Source organism: Hemitrygon akajei, chromosome 13 (assembly GCF_048418815.1).
Source record: "Hemitrygon akajei chromosome 13, sHemAka1.3, whole genome shotgun sequence".
NCBI classification, from domain to species: domain Eukaryota; kingdom Metazoa; phylum Chordata; class Chondrichthyes; order Myliobatiformes; family Dasyatidae; genus Hemitrygon; species Hemitrygon akajei.
In genome coordinates this window covers 32,991,224-33,010,152 of record NC_133136.1, presented here as the reverse complement: position 1 = coordinate 33,010,152, position 18,929 = coordinate 32,991,224, and the positions used below count along the sequence as shown (strand labels likewise).

The following is an 18,929-nucleotide window of genomic DNA, read 5'->3' as shown; positions in this document are numbered from 1 at the left end:
GGCGCGCGGATCTTCTCCAAGGTAGACCTCATCCGCGGATACCATCAAATCCCGATGCATCCGGACGACGTCCCCAAAACGGCTCTCATCACCCCGTTCGGTCTTTTTGAGTTCCTCCGCATGCCGTTCGGCCTGAAGAATGCCGCACAGACGTTCCAGCGGTTGATGGACGCGGTGGGCCGCGACCTGGACTTCGCATTCATCTATTTGGACGACATCCTCATAGTCAGGAGCATCTGTCCCACCTCCAACAACTCTTTGCCCGGCTGAGTGACTACGGTCTAACGATCAACCTGGCCAAATGCCAGTTCGGGCTCGACACCATTGACCTCCTGGGCCACAGGATTACCACAGACGGGGCAACCCCTCTGCTCGCTAAGGTAGATGCGGTCCGCCATTTCCCCCGACCCACCTCGATCAAAGGCCTCCAGGAATTCGTAGGTATGGTCAATTTCTACCACCGCTTCCTCCCTTCAGCTGCCCGGATCATGCGCCCCCTGTTCGCCTTGCTGTCCGGTCTGGGCAAGGACATTACCTGGGACGAGGTGTCCGCTGCCGCTTTCATTCAAATGAAGGATGCCTTGGCGAATGCCACGATGCTAGTGCACCCCAGAATGGACGTCCCTACCACCCTCACAGTGGACGCATCTAATATGGCAGTCGGTAGGGTACTGGAGCAGCTCATCGCGGGCCGCTGGCAACCCCTGGTGTTTTTCAGCAAACACCTGCGGCCACCCGAGCTCAAATACAGTGCTTTCGATCGGGAGCTGTTGGCGCTATACCTGGCAATCCGGCATTTCACGTACTTCTTAGAAGGTAGGCCCTTCACCGCGTTCACGGACTACAAACCGCTTACCTTTACATTCACAAAGGTGTCCGATCCCTGGTCGTCCCGCCAGCAGCGCCATTTGTCCTACATCTCTGAATACACGACGGACGTCCGGCACGTTTCGGGTAAGGACAATGTCGTGGCAGATGCGCTCTCTCGCCCTAACATTCACGCCCTTTCCCAAGGGGTAGACTTTGAGGCACTGGCTGAGGCACAGTTGGCAGATGAGAAGATCCCGTGTTACAGGACCGCTGTCTCCGGTTTGCAGCTCCAGGACCTCCCTGTAGGCCCAGGTGAGAGGACCCTACTCTGTGACGTCGCCACCGGCCAGCCCCGTCCCGTCGTCCCGGCACCTTGGCGACGACGTGTTGTCGACTCCATTCATAACTTGGCGCACCCCTCCATCCGCACTACCGTCCGGATGGTCTCCAGCAGGTTCGTTTGGCACGGACTCTGCAAACAGGTCCGTAACTGGGCCAGAACGTGCATGCACTGCCAGACGGCCAAGGTGCATCAACACACCAAGGCCCCGCCGCAGCAGTTCCACCCCACCCACCGGTGTTTTGACCACATTCATGTGGATATCGTGGGCCCCCTGCCAGTGTCGCGCGGGGCGCGGCACATCCTGACTATCGTGGACCGGTTCACAAGATGGCCAGAGGCGGTCCCACTCACCGACACCACCTCTGAATCTTGCGCCCGGGCACTGATCGTCACCTGGGTGTCCCGCTTTGGTGTACCGGCCCACATTACCTCCGACAGAGGCGCCCAGTTCACCTCCAGCCTGTGGTCAGCGATGGCCAGCCTGTTGGGGACTCAGCTGCACCACACCACTGCCTACCACCCACAGTCGAACGGACTGGTAGAGCGTTTCCACCGTCACTTGAAGTCGGCTCTCATGGCCCGCCTGCGAGGAGCTAACTGGGCGGACGAGCTTCCCTGGGTCCTACTCGGCATCCGCACGGCGCCCAAGGACGATCTACACGCTTCGTCAGCCGAGTTGGTGTACGGCGCACCCCTGGTCGTTCCCGGGGAGTTCATACCAGCCCCAAGGGGGCGAGAGGACGAACCCGCAGCAGTCCTGGGCAGACTACGCGAGAGGCTCGGTGCCCTGGCCCCCGTACCCACTTCGCAGCATGGGCAGCACCCTACCTGAGTACCCAAAGACCTGCAGAAATGTAAGTTTGTGTTTGTACGACGGGGCGGGCATCGGCCACCGCTGCAACGGCCCTACGAGGGGCCATTTACGGTGCTCAGGAACAACGGGTCCACGTTCGTGCTGGACGTTGGGGGGAGAGAGGAGGTTTTCACGGTGGACCGACTCAAACCGGCCCATGTGGACTTGGTGCAACCGGTTGAGTTTCTGGCACCGCGGCGCAGAGGCCGACCTCCCAAACAGGGTCCGGCCCAGACTGTGGGCATTGGGGAGTGTATCACCGGTTCTGGGGGGGGGGGGGGGGGGGGGTTATGTGGCGACCCAATTTCTAGCACACTCGAACCGGCTGACAATTAGCCAGAATGCAGGGACAAAGGAAGAAAAGCCTGAGGGGGTTTCAGTAGGGCCTCTCAAGGTATCTGGTGGGAGGAGACAGGCTTTAAAGCAAGACTGTGGAGTTGAAATAAACTTATTTCTTTGGCTGCAGTTTATCGACTTCGTGTCGTTATTTCAGCGCTGCGTGTAGCACACCGCTACAATATTCCAAATGGATAGCCTCCAACCTCATGGCACAAACATTGATTTCTCTGAATTCCAATAGTTTTCCCCCTTCCCCATTCCCTCTTCTTCTAGTCCCCATTTTGGACCATCTTGCGTCTTCTCCTCATCTGCCTATTACCTCCCGCGGTACTCATCCTCCCTCCCATTCTCCTATGATCTACTCTGCTCTCCTATCAGATACTGTCTTCTCCAGTGTCCAGCCCTATACCTTTTTCATCTATCAACTCCCAGCTTCTTACTTCAACATCTCTCCCCGCCCACCTGGCTTCACCTATCACCTTCTAACTAGTACTCCTCCTCCCCCACCCTCTTATAGTGGCTTCTTCCTTCTTTTCCAGTTCTGATGAAGGATCTCAGCCCAAAACAACTGTTTGTTTATTTCCTTAGATGCTGCCTAATCTGCTGAGTTTCTCCAGCATTTTGTACATATTCTTAGTTAAACTTGATTCCTCCCTGGTGTATGCTAAAATGTGTGATACAAAATGAAAATTTCTTAATGGTGTTAGTCTGGGATATGAGAATGTTTTGAGAATGCACAAGGAAACCAGCTCACAGCCATGTTTTGAGAACTTAAGTCTTAACTACAGCTTTGAGAGTAATAATGGGTAAAAACATATTTGTCTGGAAAAGTACTGGGGCAAAATGTTATGATCAATTTTTGAAGAGATATTGCAGAGTAGAATAAAGGATTATTTGTGCATGTGTGAATCCTCTCAGGCTGGGTTATGACTAGTGCTAAGAGCTAGAGAGAGAGACAAGGACATCAAGAAGCAGGGAGAAAGAGAGAGCGAGATTGGAAAAGCTGTCGGGCATCTGCAGTTCCCTCTGGTAGCTTATTGCGTAGAGTGGCTGAGTGACTAGTTGATAGTATTATTTTGTTTGTTTACCACTTTACTAATCACTCTTTCAGTTTGTATTTTATTTTCTATATAAATCTGAAGTAATTTCTTATAACCTTTAACACATATACAGGGCCTGCTTTGTGTGTGGATACCTTTTGCTGCTGAGTCAGAAAAGAACCAGAAACAAATTCTGAAATACTTTTATTACAGATGTATACACTGGATCTCCTGTTCTTTGACCACACTCTCACCTAGTCACCTAGACTTGCTACTACAGCCACACATCCTTCCTTGGGACTTACCTCTGTTGCCAATTACTGCAGTCACTGGTATCTCTTGGATGTACCCAGCATTTGGCTCAGAGATGGGTATGCTACAATCTAAACTAATAAAAAGTTTGTCTTAAATTGCTGTTTTTAAATTTAAGGATGCTATAAAGTGGATTTCTAATTGTTCCTAGCATACCTCTGTGGTGAACATTCACTTCTTAGCCAGTAGGCTCTTTCTCTTTCTTGGTTGCTAATCTTACTTTCTAAACACAGTATCTGCTATTTGTAAGATCACAAACAAATGTACATAAGTAAACTTCCAACTAACAGCTGTTTGACTTCTGGTTGTAAAGTGAAGTCAGTCTTCAGTTCTTAAAATGTAAATGTCAAGCACTAACCACTTTGAGGTTAAAACGAGTATTGTTCTGTCCAGAAGGCATAAGGTTTAGCTCACTACATCTGCTTTATTACTGCTCGAGTTACAGTATAAGACAATGGGTTGTTTAATTCAGTTTGTTTCAAACAGACAAACTGACTCTTAAGTTGCTTGGTTCAAGGATGCTTGAATGTGAAAAAGGATCTAGTGCTTTAATAACCAATATCCAGCTGAACCTGCAGGACATAATGGGCAGTTTTGACGTGGTGTCCCTGTTCACGAGAGTTCCCATTAAGGATAGCTGGGTCCTCCTATGGCCAAGGTTTGATAAGGGTACCAATGACCTGTCTTAACACACCCTTACATAAATGTACTTCTTCCATAAGGGGAACTACTATGAAAAAAGGAACATTGTGGCCATGGGATTGCCCTTGTCACCGACTATTGCTGGGACTTCAGGGAGAGGGCTCTGAGTTCATCGCCCTTATGCCCCAAATGCTTCTTCAGATACATCAATGTATACTTTGTAGTGTGTCCTCATAGACTCCAGGCACTCCGAAAGTTCCACAACCATCTGAACAGTATACATCCAAGCTTTCAGTTTGCACTAGAGATGGATAAGAATAGAAGGCCCCCATTCCTGGACATTCTAATATGACAAAAACCGGATGGTAGCCTCAGACATGGTATCTATCGGAAACCCACTCATACGGACTTGTGGTCTTACAGACTTGTACCTCAACAATAACAGCCACCGTTAGGCTTCCCAACATAGAGCGGTTCTTTTTACCTTGATTAACCGTGCAAAAACTATTTTGGACCTGGAGAGTCTCCCTGAGGAAATAAGATGATTACATACGATATTCCTAAGGAATGGATATAATGTGAAGGAAATCAATCAGGCCCTTAAAAAGCTGACAGAAAAACCAGGAAACCTAACAACTATAAGAAACCCATTGTTACTACCTGACTTCCCTACACTTCCATAGTTTCTGGAAGGATTGCCAGGATCCTGAAGAAATACCAGATTAATACCACCCACAAACCCATAAGGAAGGTCAAGTCACAGCTGATACGGGTCAAAGATGACCTGGGACTTGGGTCAGCTGGCATTCACAAGATTCCCTGTGAACGCAGTATTGTGTACTGTATATCGGCCAGACAGCACAATGGAAACCTGCATCAAGGAACACAAGAGTTCTATCCATTTGGGCTACCCAAAGAAATCGGCAGTAGCAAAACACTGCATTTGCAATGGCCATATGATTGACTATGACAGCACAAAACTACTATGCTGCGCCAATGGCTTTTGTGACTGCCTGATAAAGGAAGTCATTGAAATTAAACTAGAGGAAAAGAATTTTAGCAAAGACAAAGATCTCACTCTAAGTACGAACTGGAATTTGATTGTAAATAAGGTGGGAGAGCGGTAATTTGATTCGAGGAGAACTAACCAATTAGGAGGAATGGCCGACAGTATAGAGAGTCCCACCAGTTACATCATCCCTGAAGAAGATGGCAGAGTTTGTCATTGAAATGTCTGTTATAATCAATACCTGTACCCAACCGGAAGCCAGAAAAGAGTTTATTCAAAACTGATGTATTTACAGTTAGAAAGTTTTTTGTGCTCAAAGAAGTTAGCTTCACAGCATTACAACATTAATGGTAGGTCGCTGAAAGTACTATGTCTCCAAAATGATTTCGGACTATTTGTGTTGAAAGGACATCTGAGGAAATATCCTATGTGTGTGAAGTCACTCAAGTTGTAGGAAAATGTATATCAGTGTAGAGAGCAGTTCAGGCGTATTGCAACTGGTTGAAGACCAGATTTAGATTACATGAATTGTACCTGTGCTTTGGAAATCCTTTGACTTTCAGAAATGCTTTGTGCTTTAAAATTGTCTGTATTTGGGGAAATAAATGTTTAAGATAGAAATCCTCTGAGTTCTAAATGTGTGTTAAGATTATGTGGATTCAAACATGTATCACTAAATAAAGGAACTGTGTTTTAAACTATTTTGTTAGCTGGAATTGCCTTCTTGGTAGGGAGGGAGGACCCTCTGCTCAAATAGTGGGTGTTAGCAGATAAAACTCACAACGGAGAATAAAGAGGGAAGTCTTTGAAGATTGGGTAGTTGCAGTGTTAGCTCCCTTTAGTGAAAGTATTTGTGGCTATTTATATCCAATAGGACTGAAAATCATTGTTTGAGTTCAGAACCTTTGCTGTCAGCAAACCCAATACCACCACACCTCTACATCCAATTACTTTTTATAAGAAGTTTGGCATGAGTCCCCAAATCCTCAGAACTTTCTACAGAGGAACCACTGAGAACATCCTGACTGCCTGTGTCATCGCCTGGTACAGGAACTGTACTACCCTCAATCGCAGGGCACTTCAGAGAGCGGTGCAGACAGACCAGCGAATCTGTGGATGTGAACTTTCCTCTATTCAGGAGATTTACAGCAGCAGGTGCATAAGAAGGGCCCAGAGGATCATCAGGGGCTCCAGCCACCCCAACCACGAACTGTTTCAGCTGCTTCTGTCTGGCAAATGGTACTGCAGCATTAAGGCCAGGACCAACAGACTCCAGGACAGCTTCTTTCAGATTTATCAATACTCATTGATCTGATTACATATCTGACTGTACATACATGTACACAAAACAATTATGTATACAATGTCAACACGAGTGAATCTGCAGATGCTGGAAATAAATAAAAACACAAAATGCTGGCAGAACTCAGCAGGCCGGACAGCATCTATGGAAGGAGGTAATGACGATGTTTCGGCCCGAAACGTCATCACTACCTCCTCCCATAGATGCTCTCTGGCCTGCTGAGTTCTGCCAGCATTTTGTGCTTTTATGTATACAATGTTAATGTTTGGGCAATATTTCCCACATTTCCCTTCCTTATTGCTTGAACATAGCGACAGAGAAACAACAAAGATTTTTACTCCCACATGTTGTGAAATGGATGTAAGAAATAAAATAAATTCTATAAGTCTCATATCTGGAGTATGAGAAAATACTGACAAAGGACTTAGACAGAAACAGCTACAGCTGTTAGACCTTGTGCACGGCAGAGCAGTACACTTGATACTTGAAGTTCAAGGAAATGTGGGGAGCAAGTTCTATTTTTATACAGAGAGTGATGGGTGCCTGAAATGCACTGCCAGGAGTGGTAGAGAGGCAAGTATGATAGTAGTACTTAAATGCTCTTAGAGGGGCACATAAATGTGCTGAGAATGAAGGGATATGGACTTGTATATGCAGAAGGGGTATAGTTCAGTTAACTGTTTGATTACTAGTCTAATTAGATCAGTACAAAATCACTGCCTTAAGGAACCTTTTCTGTACTGTACCATTCTATGTTCTACCTCCAGTGAATCTAATATCCAGCCCCTTCACCATATTGTACAAACAATAGCACATGCTGTATAATTTATCAAGGATATGTCATTTGTGATCTTTACCATGAAGAATTTCAATATTTTAGGAGCATAATAATATACAAGTTCCCTTCATTTGATACATCAATCTGACATTTTCCTTCACTGATTTAAATCCTGGAACTTCTCATTAATGTATTATTAGATTACCATTCCAAGTATTGCAGTGGTATAAAGGAAAGGTAAAGATCAATATCTGTCTTGCTGCATACTAATCTAGAGGCCTGTACGAAAGACCTGAAGACCCAGGTTCTAAAACCACTCTGACATTTAAATTCTGATAATGAACACCATAAAAAAAAATTTTTAATGGTCCCAATAAAAGTAAACAGTAAAATACCAGATAGTTATAAAAAATCTTACTGGTTCACCAATGAATGTTAGGGAAGGAAGACACAAAAGAGTGTCGATGTTGGAACCCAGAACAACAAGCAAGATGCTGGAGGAACTCAGCTGGTCGAAAATTCAAAGCTAAATCATTATCAAAGTAGGTATACATCACGATATATGTACTACCCTGAGATTCATTTTCCTGTGGATGTGCACAGTATATACAAATAAAAAATACAACGTAATCAATGAAAGGTCACACTGGTGGTGAGAACTGGTATCAAAATTTGATGTTTTAAGTCAAGGCCATTCATCTGGACTGGAGAAATCTGTCTTTTCTATATGGTCTGACAGATTGTTAGCCTTAGAACATTGTTGGCTCATTGTAATTATATCTTATTTGCTGGCTGTAGTTGTCTAACATGCAATCAGCTCACCAACAGTTGGATAGCCAATAGATATCAACCTTGCTTGCAACGTCCACAGATGAGTGTGAATAAATGCTGTGGTTCTGGCAGCATTACTTCAGCATGATAATAAGAAAAAGCCTTACCTGCTTTTCTGTGATTTCACCAGCCTTGATTCTTCCTTTCTAGACTGATTTACACTTGCACCAAAGAGTCGGCCTAGCCACATTCCTTGCTTGCCTTCAGCGTGTTCAACATTTAGCTTTTTCTCTGGCTGTTCACCATGTTCACATGAAGCCACACTTTCATTCACTTTGCCATGTTTAAGTTCATGTAGCACCGATTCAGGAGGACTCCCCATCCAAGAAGATTTGTTTTCAATCTTAGAATTCTCAAGCTGAGTCTTTTTTAGGAGTTCCTTGGTGGCTAATGCCACTTCATTTGATGTGGCCAGACCAGGCGCCATATGGCAAATATCCGAATTTTGAAACTCAGATATAGCCCTATTCTCTGCTCCTTCTACAACACCTTCTCGAACCGACCTCTTCTCCACATCCATATCTAACTGTACTGGCACAACACCATTACTATGCTTCTTTCTCTTCTCCCATTTCACAAACTTTGATTCTTCAGAAGATCCTTCAATGTACACCTGCGAACTCTGCATGAGTTGGTACCACCATCCTGCTTGCTTGTCCTTTTTCATGTCCATTACTTTCTCCTTTTGCATTCTCTCCACTTTTTCCACTTCTTTATCATCTTTACCCAATAATATTGCATCTTTTGACATTGTACCATTCAATGTAACTACATTTTGTGTGATCCTTTGTGGCTTCTCCTCCCTGTTCTGCTGAGAGCCAGAGTTTTTATTCGCACCATCACTGCTACCATTGGTTCTCATCAGCTGGAAGGTAGAGTGCACAGACTGCAAGAGATCTTGCTTCACTTTGAGCTGTTCTTTCTTCTTTTGTTGCTCTTTGTTCATTTGAATAACATGGTGCTCAAACATCAAATCTAGATCAAAAGGCAGTAATGAAAGAGGCTGCAGCAAAAGCAGGAGTTCCTCAAACAGAGCCTGACAAACACTATGTGACAGGGCTAGGAAGCCTGTGGACAGATAGTGAATTCCAATAATATCTAAAAAAAAGAGAAATTAAGAAATGTCACAGTTTAGGTATTCAGTATCGAACACACCACAAAAAGAGGAAAAAATGCTGCTATACAAGTATGTAGGTAGGCTGAAACAACAATACCAGTTTCACGTGTTTGACTAATACTTAAATATATGCAAAACTACTTCATTACGCTAATTTTACAAAATCTGCTTCTCACCAAAGGCCTTGGATTAATTATCTGACAATTGCACCACAGATTTAAGATTATTATGACATCTGCTGGAATGGAAATCCAAGGCATCAAAATTTGATGTAAATGTTTTATAAAATTCTAAGCCCAATCAAAATTTTTTGGTACAATTATTCATGAGCAGTAAAAATCTATTAATCTGGTATACGTAGTACTTTGGTGGTGCCAGACTATTAGATGTTATTGTCAAGGAACACACACAAACCACTGGAAGAACTCAGCAGGTCAGGCAGAGTCTATGGAAAAGAGTAGATACTCAATGTTTTGGGACTACTTTCTCATGGTTATTATCCAGTGTTTTGGGTCAAAATGTTAAAGATGTTTCATAGTATAACAACATATTTTATAGTAAACCCATTAATTTTTAAATGGAATATGAGAACATAACCCATTAGATTTAAAGAGAGCAAAGAAAACAGAATCTGCTTAGTTTCAAGGGAGCATAACCAAAAAGAAACTGGTGGGTTTAAAGAGAGCTCAAGAATTAGGGCTGCAGTGAGTGGACAGGATGCAAGGCAAACATGCTTGATCAGATAGATGCTGAATCATCAAGATTTATGAGTTTTCCTGGAGAATCACTTAAAGTGAGTTGTAATAGGACTTTAAACTAAGTAAACAGAGATAGGATTCCACAAACAGCATAAACTCAGAGTAATACAGCACAGAATCAGGTTCTTTGGGCCAAAAGTCCACGATGAGCTAGATACCCATGAAAGCTATTCTTATTTCCCCTTCTTTGACCCATATCCCTGTAATTCCTATCCAAGTACATGTCCAAGTGACTTTTAAATGTTATTATTGTACCTGTCTCAACCACTTCCTTTGGCAGTTCATTGTATTAATGTTCAGAAAATCATGAGGAAATGAGAGAACATTGGCATGGATTTCTGAGGGTAAAATTGATAAGCAAAGTGTGGCATGCTGGGGCAGCACATGCAAGCAAAATCATTCAGCATAGAGCAAATTCAGAGTTAATAAAATGATTTTTTAAAATGCCAATGCTTAACAGTCTTTATCTGCAATAAAACTAAGATGAAGGCACAGGTTAAATAGCTATTACTGAGAAGCCATTCCAGGTTGTATTGTGTTCCAAAAGTATATGCCAAAGGGAAAGAAGGTGGGCTAGTGTTATTAATCAATGTTTTGGAATGGTGTTGAATTGGGACATAGAGTCAGTGGAAGGTAATGTACTTTAGAAGCAGTTTATGCTGAAATCACAATTGCAATTGGAGGATGAGCATCACAGGACCAAAAGCACTTGCCACTTAAATAAGGACAATCGCAATGCTTTGAAGGTGCAGTTGCCTGAAGTGAGCTGTGAAAAGCAGCTAAGGGATTGGTCTGCTGGTGGTATTTAAACAATTGGTTCATAATGCTCAGAAAGAACTTATTCCAATTAGGAAAAGGGATTCCCCAAGAAAGATGCATAATCTGTGGTTACTGTTTACCTGCACCACACTTTCTCTGTAGCTGATGTACTTCATTCTGCATTGTTATCGTTCTACCTTGCTCTACTTCAATGCACTGTGTAAAGATTTGATCTGCATGAACTGTATGCAAGACAAACTTTTCAATAAGAAGCCAATTTCAATTCTAAAGGTCCAGGAGACAGACAGACATACTTTATTGATCCCGAGGGAAATTGGGTTTTGTTACAGTCACATCAACCAAGAATAGTGTAGAAATATAGCAATATATAACCATAAATAATTAAATAATAAGTAAATTATGCCAAGTGGAAATAAGTCCAGGACCAGCCTATTGGCTCAGGGTGTCTGACACTCCGAGGGAGGAGTTGTAGTTTGAGGGCCACAGGCAGGAATGACTTCCTATGACACTCAGTGTTGCATCTCGGTGGAATGAGTCTCTGGCTGAATGTACTCCTGTGCCTAACTAGTACATTATGGAGTGGATGGGAGACATTGTCCAAGATGGCATGCAACTTGGACAACATCCTCTTTTTCAGACAACACTATCAGAGAGTCCAGTTCCACCCCCACGACATCACTGGCCTTACAAATGAGTTTGTCGGTTCTGTTGGTGTCTGCTACCCTCAGCCTGCTGCCCCAGCACACAACAGCAAACATGATAGCACTGGCCACCACAGACTCGTATAACATCCTCAGCATCGTCCGGCACATGTTAAAGGACCTCAGCCTCCTCAGGAAGTAGAGACGGCTCTAACCCTTCTTGTAGACAGCCTCAGTGTTCTTTGACCAGTCCAGTTTATTGTCAATTCGTATCCCCAGGTATTTGTAATCCTCCACCATGTCCACACTGACCCCTTGGATGGAAACAGGGGTCACCAGTTATGTCACCGAGAATGTTAAATTGAAGGCAGCAAGGGCTAATGAGTGGTCAGCCAGAGGATGGGAAATATTCCAGGATCCAGCGGGGAAAGATTGAAAAGCTCATAAGATGAGAAAAATGGAAAGAAGACAGCTAAAGTGTAGAGAATGAGGCTGCTGAATAAAAAACAGAAAACAAAGAGTGGCAGATGTATTTAATCATTTTTATTGCATCAGTCTTCACTATGGAAGACACAGCAAATATCCTTTAAATAACAAATGGGATAATTTCAAAAAACATGGAGAAACTAATAAAAACCTCAATCACAAGGATATAGTATCATCGAAAATCTTGGGATGAAAGGTAGACAAATCAATGGGACTCAACGGTCTAAGCCTGAGGGTATTAAAGGAAATAGCTGCAGAGACAGTGGTTGAAAATTTTCAAAACTCACTGAATTCTGGGAGGATATCTGAAGATTGGAAATGGACAATGTCAGTTCTTTGAACAAAGTAGGAGGAGGACATATTGTGGGAAACCATAAGCCAGTTAGTTTAACCTCTATTGTTGACAAGATGCTAGAGGAAATAATCAAGAAGAAAATAACTCATAATATAGGAAAGCTAAATATAATCAAACCCCATTGGCATGGTTTTATAAAAATTACATTTGACAAATTTGCTTGAATTCTTTAAGAAGATATCATGGAGATCTAATAAAGGAGAACCTATCAATGCAGAGTATTTAGATTTCCAAAAGGTATGGCAAGATGCCTAAGAGGAAGGTGCATTAATTAACAGCTCAAAGACATTGGAGGAAGTACATTAGCATGTATTGAATACTGGTTGTCAGGAATAAATAGATCCTTTTCAGGCTGGAGTGATGTAATTAGTGGAGCACCCCAGGGATCACCTTAATTGTTTACTAGTTTTGGTAAAAACCTAGAGGATGGAACAAAATGTAAGGTTTCCAAGTTTGCCAATAATAGCAAAAACCAGGTGGAAAGACATATTGTGTTGAGAACTTTGTGATTATTTAAAGGGTTATAGCTAGATTGTGTGATAGGTGAAAAACTGGAAGTCATGCACTTCAGTAAAAGTGGTCAAGTCAATATTTTATAAATGAAGAGTAACTGCAAATGAATGAAGTTCAGAGGAATTTAAGTCTCCTAATGCATGAATCACAAAAAGTAGTTATAAAGGCAAACAACGCTTTGGTCTTTCTACAAACAGGATGGTGCTTAGTAACAGGGAGATTTTGTATAGGATGCTGGTGAGATCACATCCGGAACTCTGTGAAAAGTTTTGTTCCCCATACCTAAAAAAATGTTGTAGTACTGGAGGAAGTACAAAAGGGATTCACCAGGTTAATTTCTGGGCTGAGAAGATTGTCCTAACAATTCTTAAGTTTAGAAAAAAAAATCATAAAATGGGACGCAACTATGAAATAAAAGGGCCAGTTGTTTAAAACTAAGATGTACAGAAATCTCTTCCCTCAGAGGGTGGTGAATCACTGGAATTTTCTGCCTCTGGGAGTGGTAGAAGTGAATGTGGACCATTAGATATATTTAAGGTGGAGCTAGGCCTCAATTTTTCAAATATATATCTAAGTGTCATGAGGATCTGGCATAGAAGAGGATTAAGGGCCATGAACATCTTGAATGGTAGTACAACCTTGAAGGGTCTGGTAGCCCAGCCCTGTTCTTATTTTCGTGTATTTTGTGCCTTTATCAACTCTTTCTCACCCCTGGCTGTTGCTCACCATTTCTCTTGCACAGCTCTTTTCAGCCATGTTTCTGCTCTAGCCAGCTCTCTGTTCCTGATTTGCACTGCTTCCTTCTTTGCCATCTACTGACAGTCACCTGTTATTCACACCAACACCACCTACAGCTTGCTACTTTTCTCACCCATATTCCTCCTGCTGTAAGTCATCTATTCCCTTGCCGATTTTGTTCCCTTACCCCACCTCCCTGACGCCCTAAGCTCTCCATCCTTTTTTCACCCACCACTGTCTTTCCTCCTTCTCTCACTCTTAACTGTTCTCCTATTCCTGTTATTCTTTTAGCTAGCTGTAAGTTAAATGGCTGGCCATTTTTGTTGAACTCGATATATCAATATTGACTGGTCTTCAATCTGTTCATCATAGTGAAAAAAATTGGTAAATTAAACTTGTATGTCCCAAAAAGACTGCAGCATAGTAAAAAATTGTAAAGCGAGCATTTGTAAACCAGGACTTTTCTCATAATTCCCAATTTCAATTTCTACCTCCAAATACTTTAAAACATATCATCCAACAATATAAAATTGCAAACTATAAACATTGTAAAACCCTTTTCTCTAGTGCTAATGACTTCAACCACAAGAAATGGAATGGGGCCAACAGCAGAGTTGACTAATATACAAATGCCTTATCTAGCTACATTCCTGGTAGTTCCACAGCCTTCCAGGAATTTCTAATCCAGAGTTGATAGTGTTGCACAAGTATAGTCATAGAGTCATAATAGACCATGGATTTGTGCCTTGGAAGGTTTCCAGGGTGCAGGCCTGCGCAGGGTTGTATGGAAGATCGGCAGTTGAGCTGCAAGCCTTCCCCTCTCCACGCCACCGATGTTGTCCAAGGGAAGGGCACTAGGACCCAAGCAGCTTAGCACCGGGGTCTTCGCAGAGCAATGTGTCGTTAAGTGCCTTGCTCAAGGACACAAACACGCTGCCTCCGCTGAGCCTCGAACCAGTGACCTTCAGATTACTAGTCCGATGCCTTATCCACTAGGCCACGCGCCAACACCATAGAGTCATTCATACAGCATAGAAAAAAAGCCCTTTGGTCCATATGTGTCATAACCAACCAAGATGCATATATAGCCAAGCTAATCCTATTTCCCAGTACTTATCACATATCCCTCTAAATCCCACTCTTGTCTCAACTTCACTCACCCACCACTGGACTCACTTTCAAGGACTCATCTCATGTTCTCAAGATTTATTTGTTATTATATTATTATTTCACCCATATCTTTCTTTTTGTATTTCCATAGTCTGTTGTTTTCTGTACATTGGTTGTTTATCCATCCAGTTCTATTATGTTTCTTGTATTTACTGTGAATGCCCACAAGAAAATGAATATACTGCTACATTTTTATAATAAATTTACTTTGAACTTGACCCTAGATCAACATACCTATCCATACTTGTTATCTAATGTATCTACCTCATCTACTTCCTCTAGTATATATTCCATATATAGTTCCATACATCGATCACTCACTGTATAAAAGCATTGCCTCTCGTATTCTCATTAAACCGTTCACCGTTCAAAAATCTACAGCCTCTAGTTTTTGTTTACCTAGTCCTGGAACAAAGGTGACTCACCCTATCTGTGCCCTTATGATTTTATATACTTCTGAGTCCTCAGTCTCCTGCACTCAGGGAGTAAAGACCCAGTTTATCTAAACCTCTCCCTACACCTCTATTCCTCAAATCCTGGCAACGTCCTTGTAAGTCTTTTATGCACTCTTTCCAGTTTAAGCACATACTTCCAATAACAGGAACACAAAATGGAACACAATATTCCAAATACGGCCTCACCAACGTCTTGTAACAGAAAATGATCACATTTTGTAATTGTAACCTAATCTACCTAAATTCCATTTACCATTCTGCAGCGCCACCTATCCCGTTGATCGAGTTCCCACTGGAATTCTTGATACTCCTCTTCACGCTACCTCTTTTAACATCTTCAAATTTATTACCTATTCCTCATATATTCTCATCCAAATCATTAATACAGATGACATATAACAATGGGCCCAGCATGAACCCTTAGGGAACACCATTAGTCACAGTAAACTACTTAGTTGAAAAAATCTAGCAATAGTGATCTTACCTTCATGATTATACAAGTGATTAAACCAAAACTCCAATGATCTGATACTGTATTAAAGACAAAATAGTAAAACAAAATGTTAAGCTGGCTTTCAAACTCACTTAAATACTTAAACCTGGATTTAAGTTTATTTATATGTTAACTAAAAGCTATCAGCTTGTATTTTGTCACACATTGCATGATTCAACTTTAATTACTGCACAGAGGTAGCCCTTGGAAGCATTATGAATCCACAAGAAGTTAACTTTTTGTTCATTACTTTAAATTCAGAACTCAATTTTTAAGATTTTCCCTAGTTTGGTATAGAGGGTAGAAACAATGTACAGTGGTTTCTGGTTAATTGGGGCAGCTACATATTAGATACAACATTAAAAGAACAAAACTAATTGAGAAATAGCCAGGATTATCATTATTTAATTCAGACACTGTGCCCCTTAACTGAGGCAGGAATCAGTTGCTGAACAGTTTCTAAGTACCAGTAGTCACATGCACTTGTGTGGCTGTTATACACTAAACTGTGTTTTGAGCTAACAGCTTTTAAATAGTGTCAGTTGCGTGTGTTTGTCTTCAAAAAGCAGCAATTTCTGTTACTGATAGTTAGCGAGAAAAAGCAGTGAGACAATTCTGTACTGTTTTGCTCACTGTGGTTTCAAGCATTCAGGCTTGGAGATGCCAGAAACAGCCGGGAGTGAAAATAAAATGATTTCACTATTTCAACAAATTAGGAATTTGTTGAAGTAGTGAACTTAAGAACTTGAAGGCATTGATAATAATCTTAAATATTACAACTAAAATGAAGATTTAGAATATGAAATCATCAACAGCATTGTATGAAGGCAGTCCATTATCTGCACTAGGTGCCTGCACTGATTTTGGGTTTACTTACAGTCCAAAAAATGACTCGGTGAATTAAGTAAACATATTTAAAGCTCTGTATGAATTACACAAGTAAATTTTACTAGACAATTCTACTGTCCTTTGATATATGAAGTTTTTAAATTTAAAGTCAATAAAAACTTTATTAAAATAATATATATTCTACCAAAGTTAGTAATAATCTTGTAATACAACGTGTGACATTCTTTTCACTATTTTGAATACTTCATTGCAATTTCAGTATTGTTTTCAAATTCTTATGGTTAGCAAGGACTTACTTCAGAAGGCCAAAGATGAATGCGTTAAACCTTGTACTGTGACTCATTAACTCAGAGTACTGGCTTATCTTGCAAAAAAGATTGTTGAGAGCCTTGGTAGAAGGACCTAAAGAGACAAAAGTTTAAGTAATAAAACCACAATGAAAGAAAACATTTTATTTGAAACATTCAAAGTTATCACAAATTTCTAACTATGGCAGACACAGTAGGGGCATTTAAGAGACTCTTGATAGGCACATGGATGATAGAAAAATGAAGGGCTATGTAGGAGAGAAGAGTTAGATTGGTCTTAGAGTAAGTCAAAAATCAGTGCAATATTGTGGGCCACAGGGCCTGTACTGTGCTGTAATGTTCTATATTCTATGTTCTATGTACACTGGCTGCTGCTGTGATATAGATCATACCTGGAGCTATGAATTACAATTCTGAAGTACAGAAGTAAGACGTAACTTTAGTCTCCTGGACATTTGTTATGGTTTCACCAGCAGATATTCATCATTTTTAAATGAATAAGGAAAACTGTAAACATTTCAGTGAACTTAACAGTAATTAAGGGCACATGAAACTAAACTGATTAATTGTATCATATACAGCAAAGATTAACTAGCCTGTCTGAATTTTTTGACAAGATGACAGAGAAGGTTGATGAAGGAATGCAAGAAGTATTATCTGCAGGGATTTTCAGAAAGCATTTGGCTGAGAACCACATAAAATGTTGATTAACAAAATTGAGCACCAAGGAATAAACAGAAAATTGTCAACATAGATAAGAAACTAAGACAGAAAGTAAAGAGCTGAGATTTTTTTTGGACCACAGGATAGTAAATGGCTGTGGTCCCTAGAAATCAATGCTTGGACCACTGAATTTTTTTAACCCTCTACTTGAGAAAAGGACTTCAAATTTCAATGCTTATGTGAACTGAATATAAAGGACGTGTCTCCCTGTAAAGGAAATTTGTACTTTGAATCCCTTAGCAGCAGTGAAGGCAAGATTAGGCCATTTAATTAATGAAGCAGAACTTTACATTCCAATTGTCTTCTGCTTCAGTGTTTGTGGCTCAGGTTGTTTGTGTAAAGGGTGTTTCTTCTTTTTCTTTGTTACTGTGTATGTAAACAAAATGGCTTCTTTGTTTTGTTAAAAGTAGGAATGCTTCTTTGTTGAGAGAGACTGCTGGAAGCTTGTTTGGGTTAAATTTTACTGATAACAAGAATTGTATTCCTTTGTAAACCAATTGGGATTAATGTTCTTTCTTCGGAGTCTGTAAGCTATTGTTGGCCGGCTTTTGGGGAGTTCGGCGTGAGGGGGTGAGAGAGAGAGGACGTGATGCTGTAAACTGGGCGAAGAACGGACCCCAAGCGGGGGTCCAAGGCCAGGAGGTACCCCGAGGAGAGAAGATAGATGTGCTTTGTAAGATTCAAAATTAAGATGTGCGTTTCTGACAGGTCCGGGTTAAAGTCTAGGGACAAGTATGATTTAATTATGTTTAGGGACAACTGTGATTTAATTATGTCTGGGTTAAAGTCTGTAAACAAGTGTGATCTAATTATGAATGCAGAAGCCTTGACAAAATTAACTGTTTGGGGAATCATTGAAGTCCTGAGATATGGACTATTGTTTTACAGAAACGTGTAAAAAAACAACTCCAAATATGGAATGGGATAAGACTATGTACCTCCCGAGTCAGGGAGGAGGGGTGGTAAGGAAGAAGGATAAAACCTGCTGCCCTGTAAGGTTCAGGGTTCCCTTCTCTGAAGGGGCCCAGCTCTGCAGAACTGTTAATAAACTTTGTTTCCTTGAATTTGTCTTGAAGCCATTATTCGGGAGCGTGGCTCATTTCTGACATGCTTGGTTGACCACTTAGGGTGGCCCTGAGCTGCGAGTCGAGGAGTTCGGAGGGGATCGAATGGTGGCCAGAAGACTTCGGTAATTGAGCTCCAACGGTTGTGCACGAAGTGGTTTGGACTTTGATAAGTTTGGCGCCTTTTCTGTATTTTCCATTCCTTCATGTATACTGTAT

At 41.7% G+C, this 18,929-nt stretch overlaps 1 protein-coding gene across 6 annotated transcripts in view; it reads right to left on the bottom strand.

Moving 5' to 3' along the window:
- rusc2 (RUN and SH3 domain containing 2) overlaps positions 1 to 18,929 on the bottom strand; it is a 124,031-nt gene that overhangs the window by 9,127 nt on the left and 95,975 nt on the right. For all 6 annotated transcript variants that reach the window (XM_073064368.1, XM_073064372.1, XM_073064371.1 and 3 more), the window contains 3 exons: positions 16,912 to 17,017; positions 15,758 to 15,804; positions 8,368 to 9,358 (listed from right to left, as the gene is read on the bottom strand). In XM_073064368.1, the coding sequence (XP_072920469.1) occupies positions 8,368 to 9,358; positions 15,758 to 15,804; positions 16,912 to 17,017 (1,144 nt within the window). The remainder of the gene's footprint in view (positions 1 to 8,367; positions 9,359 to 15,757; positions 15,805 to 16,911; positions 17,018 to 18,929) is intronic.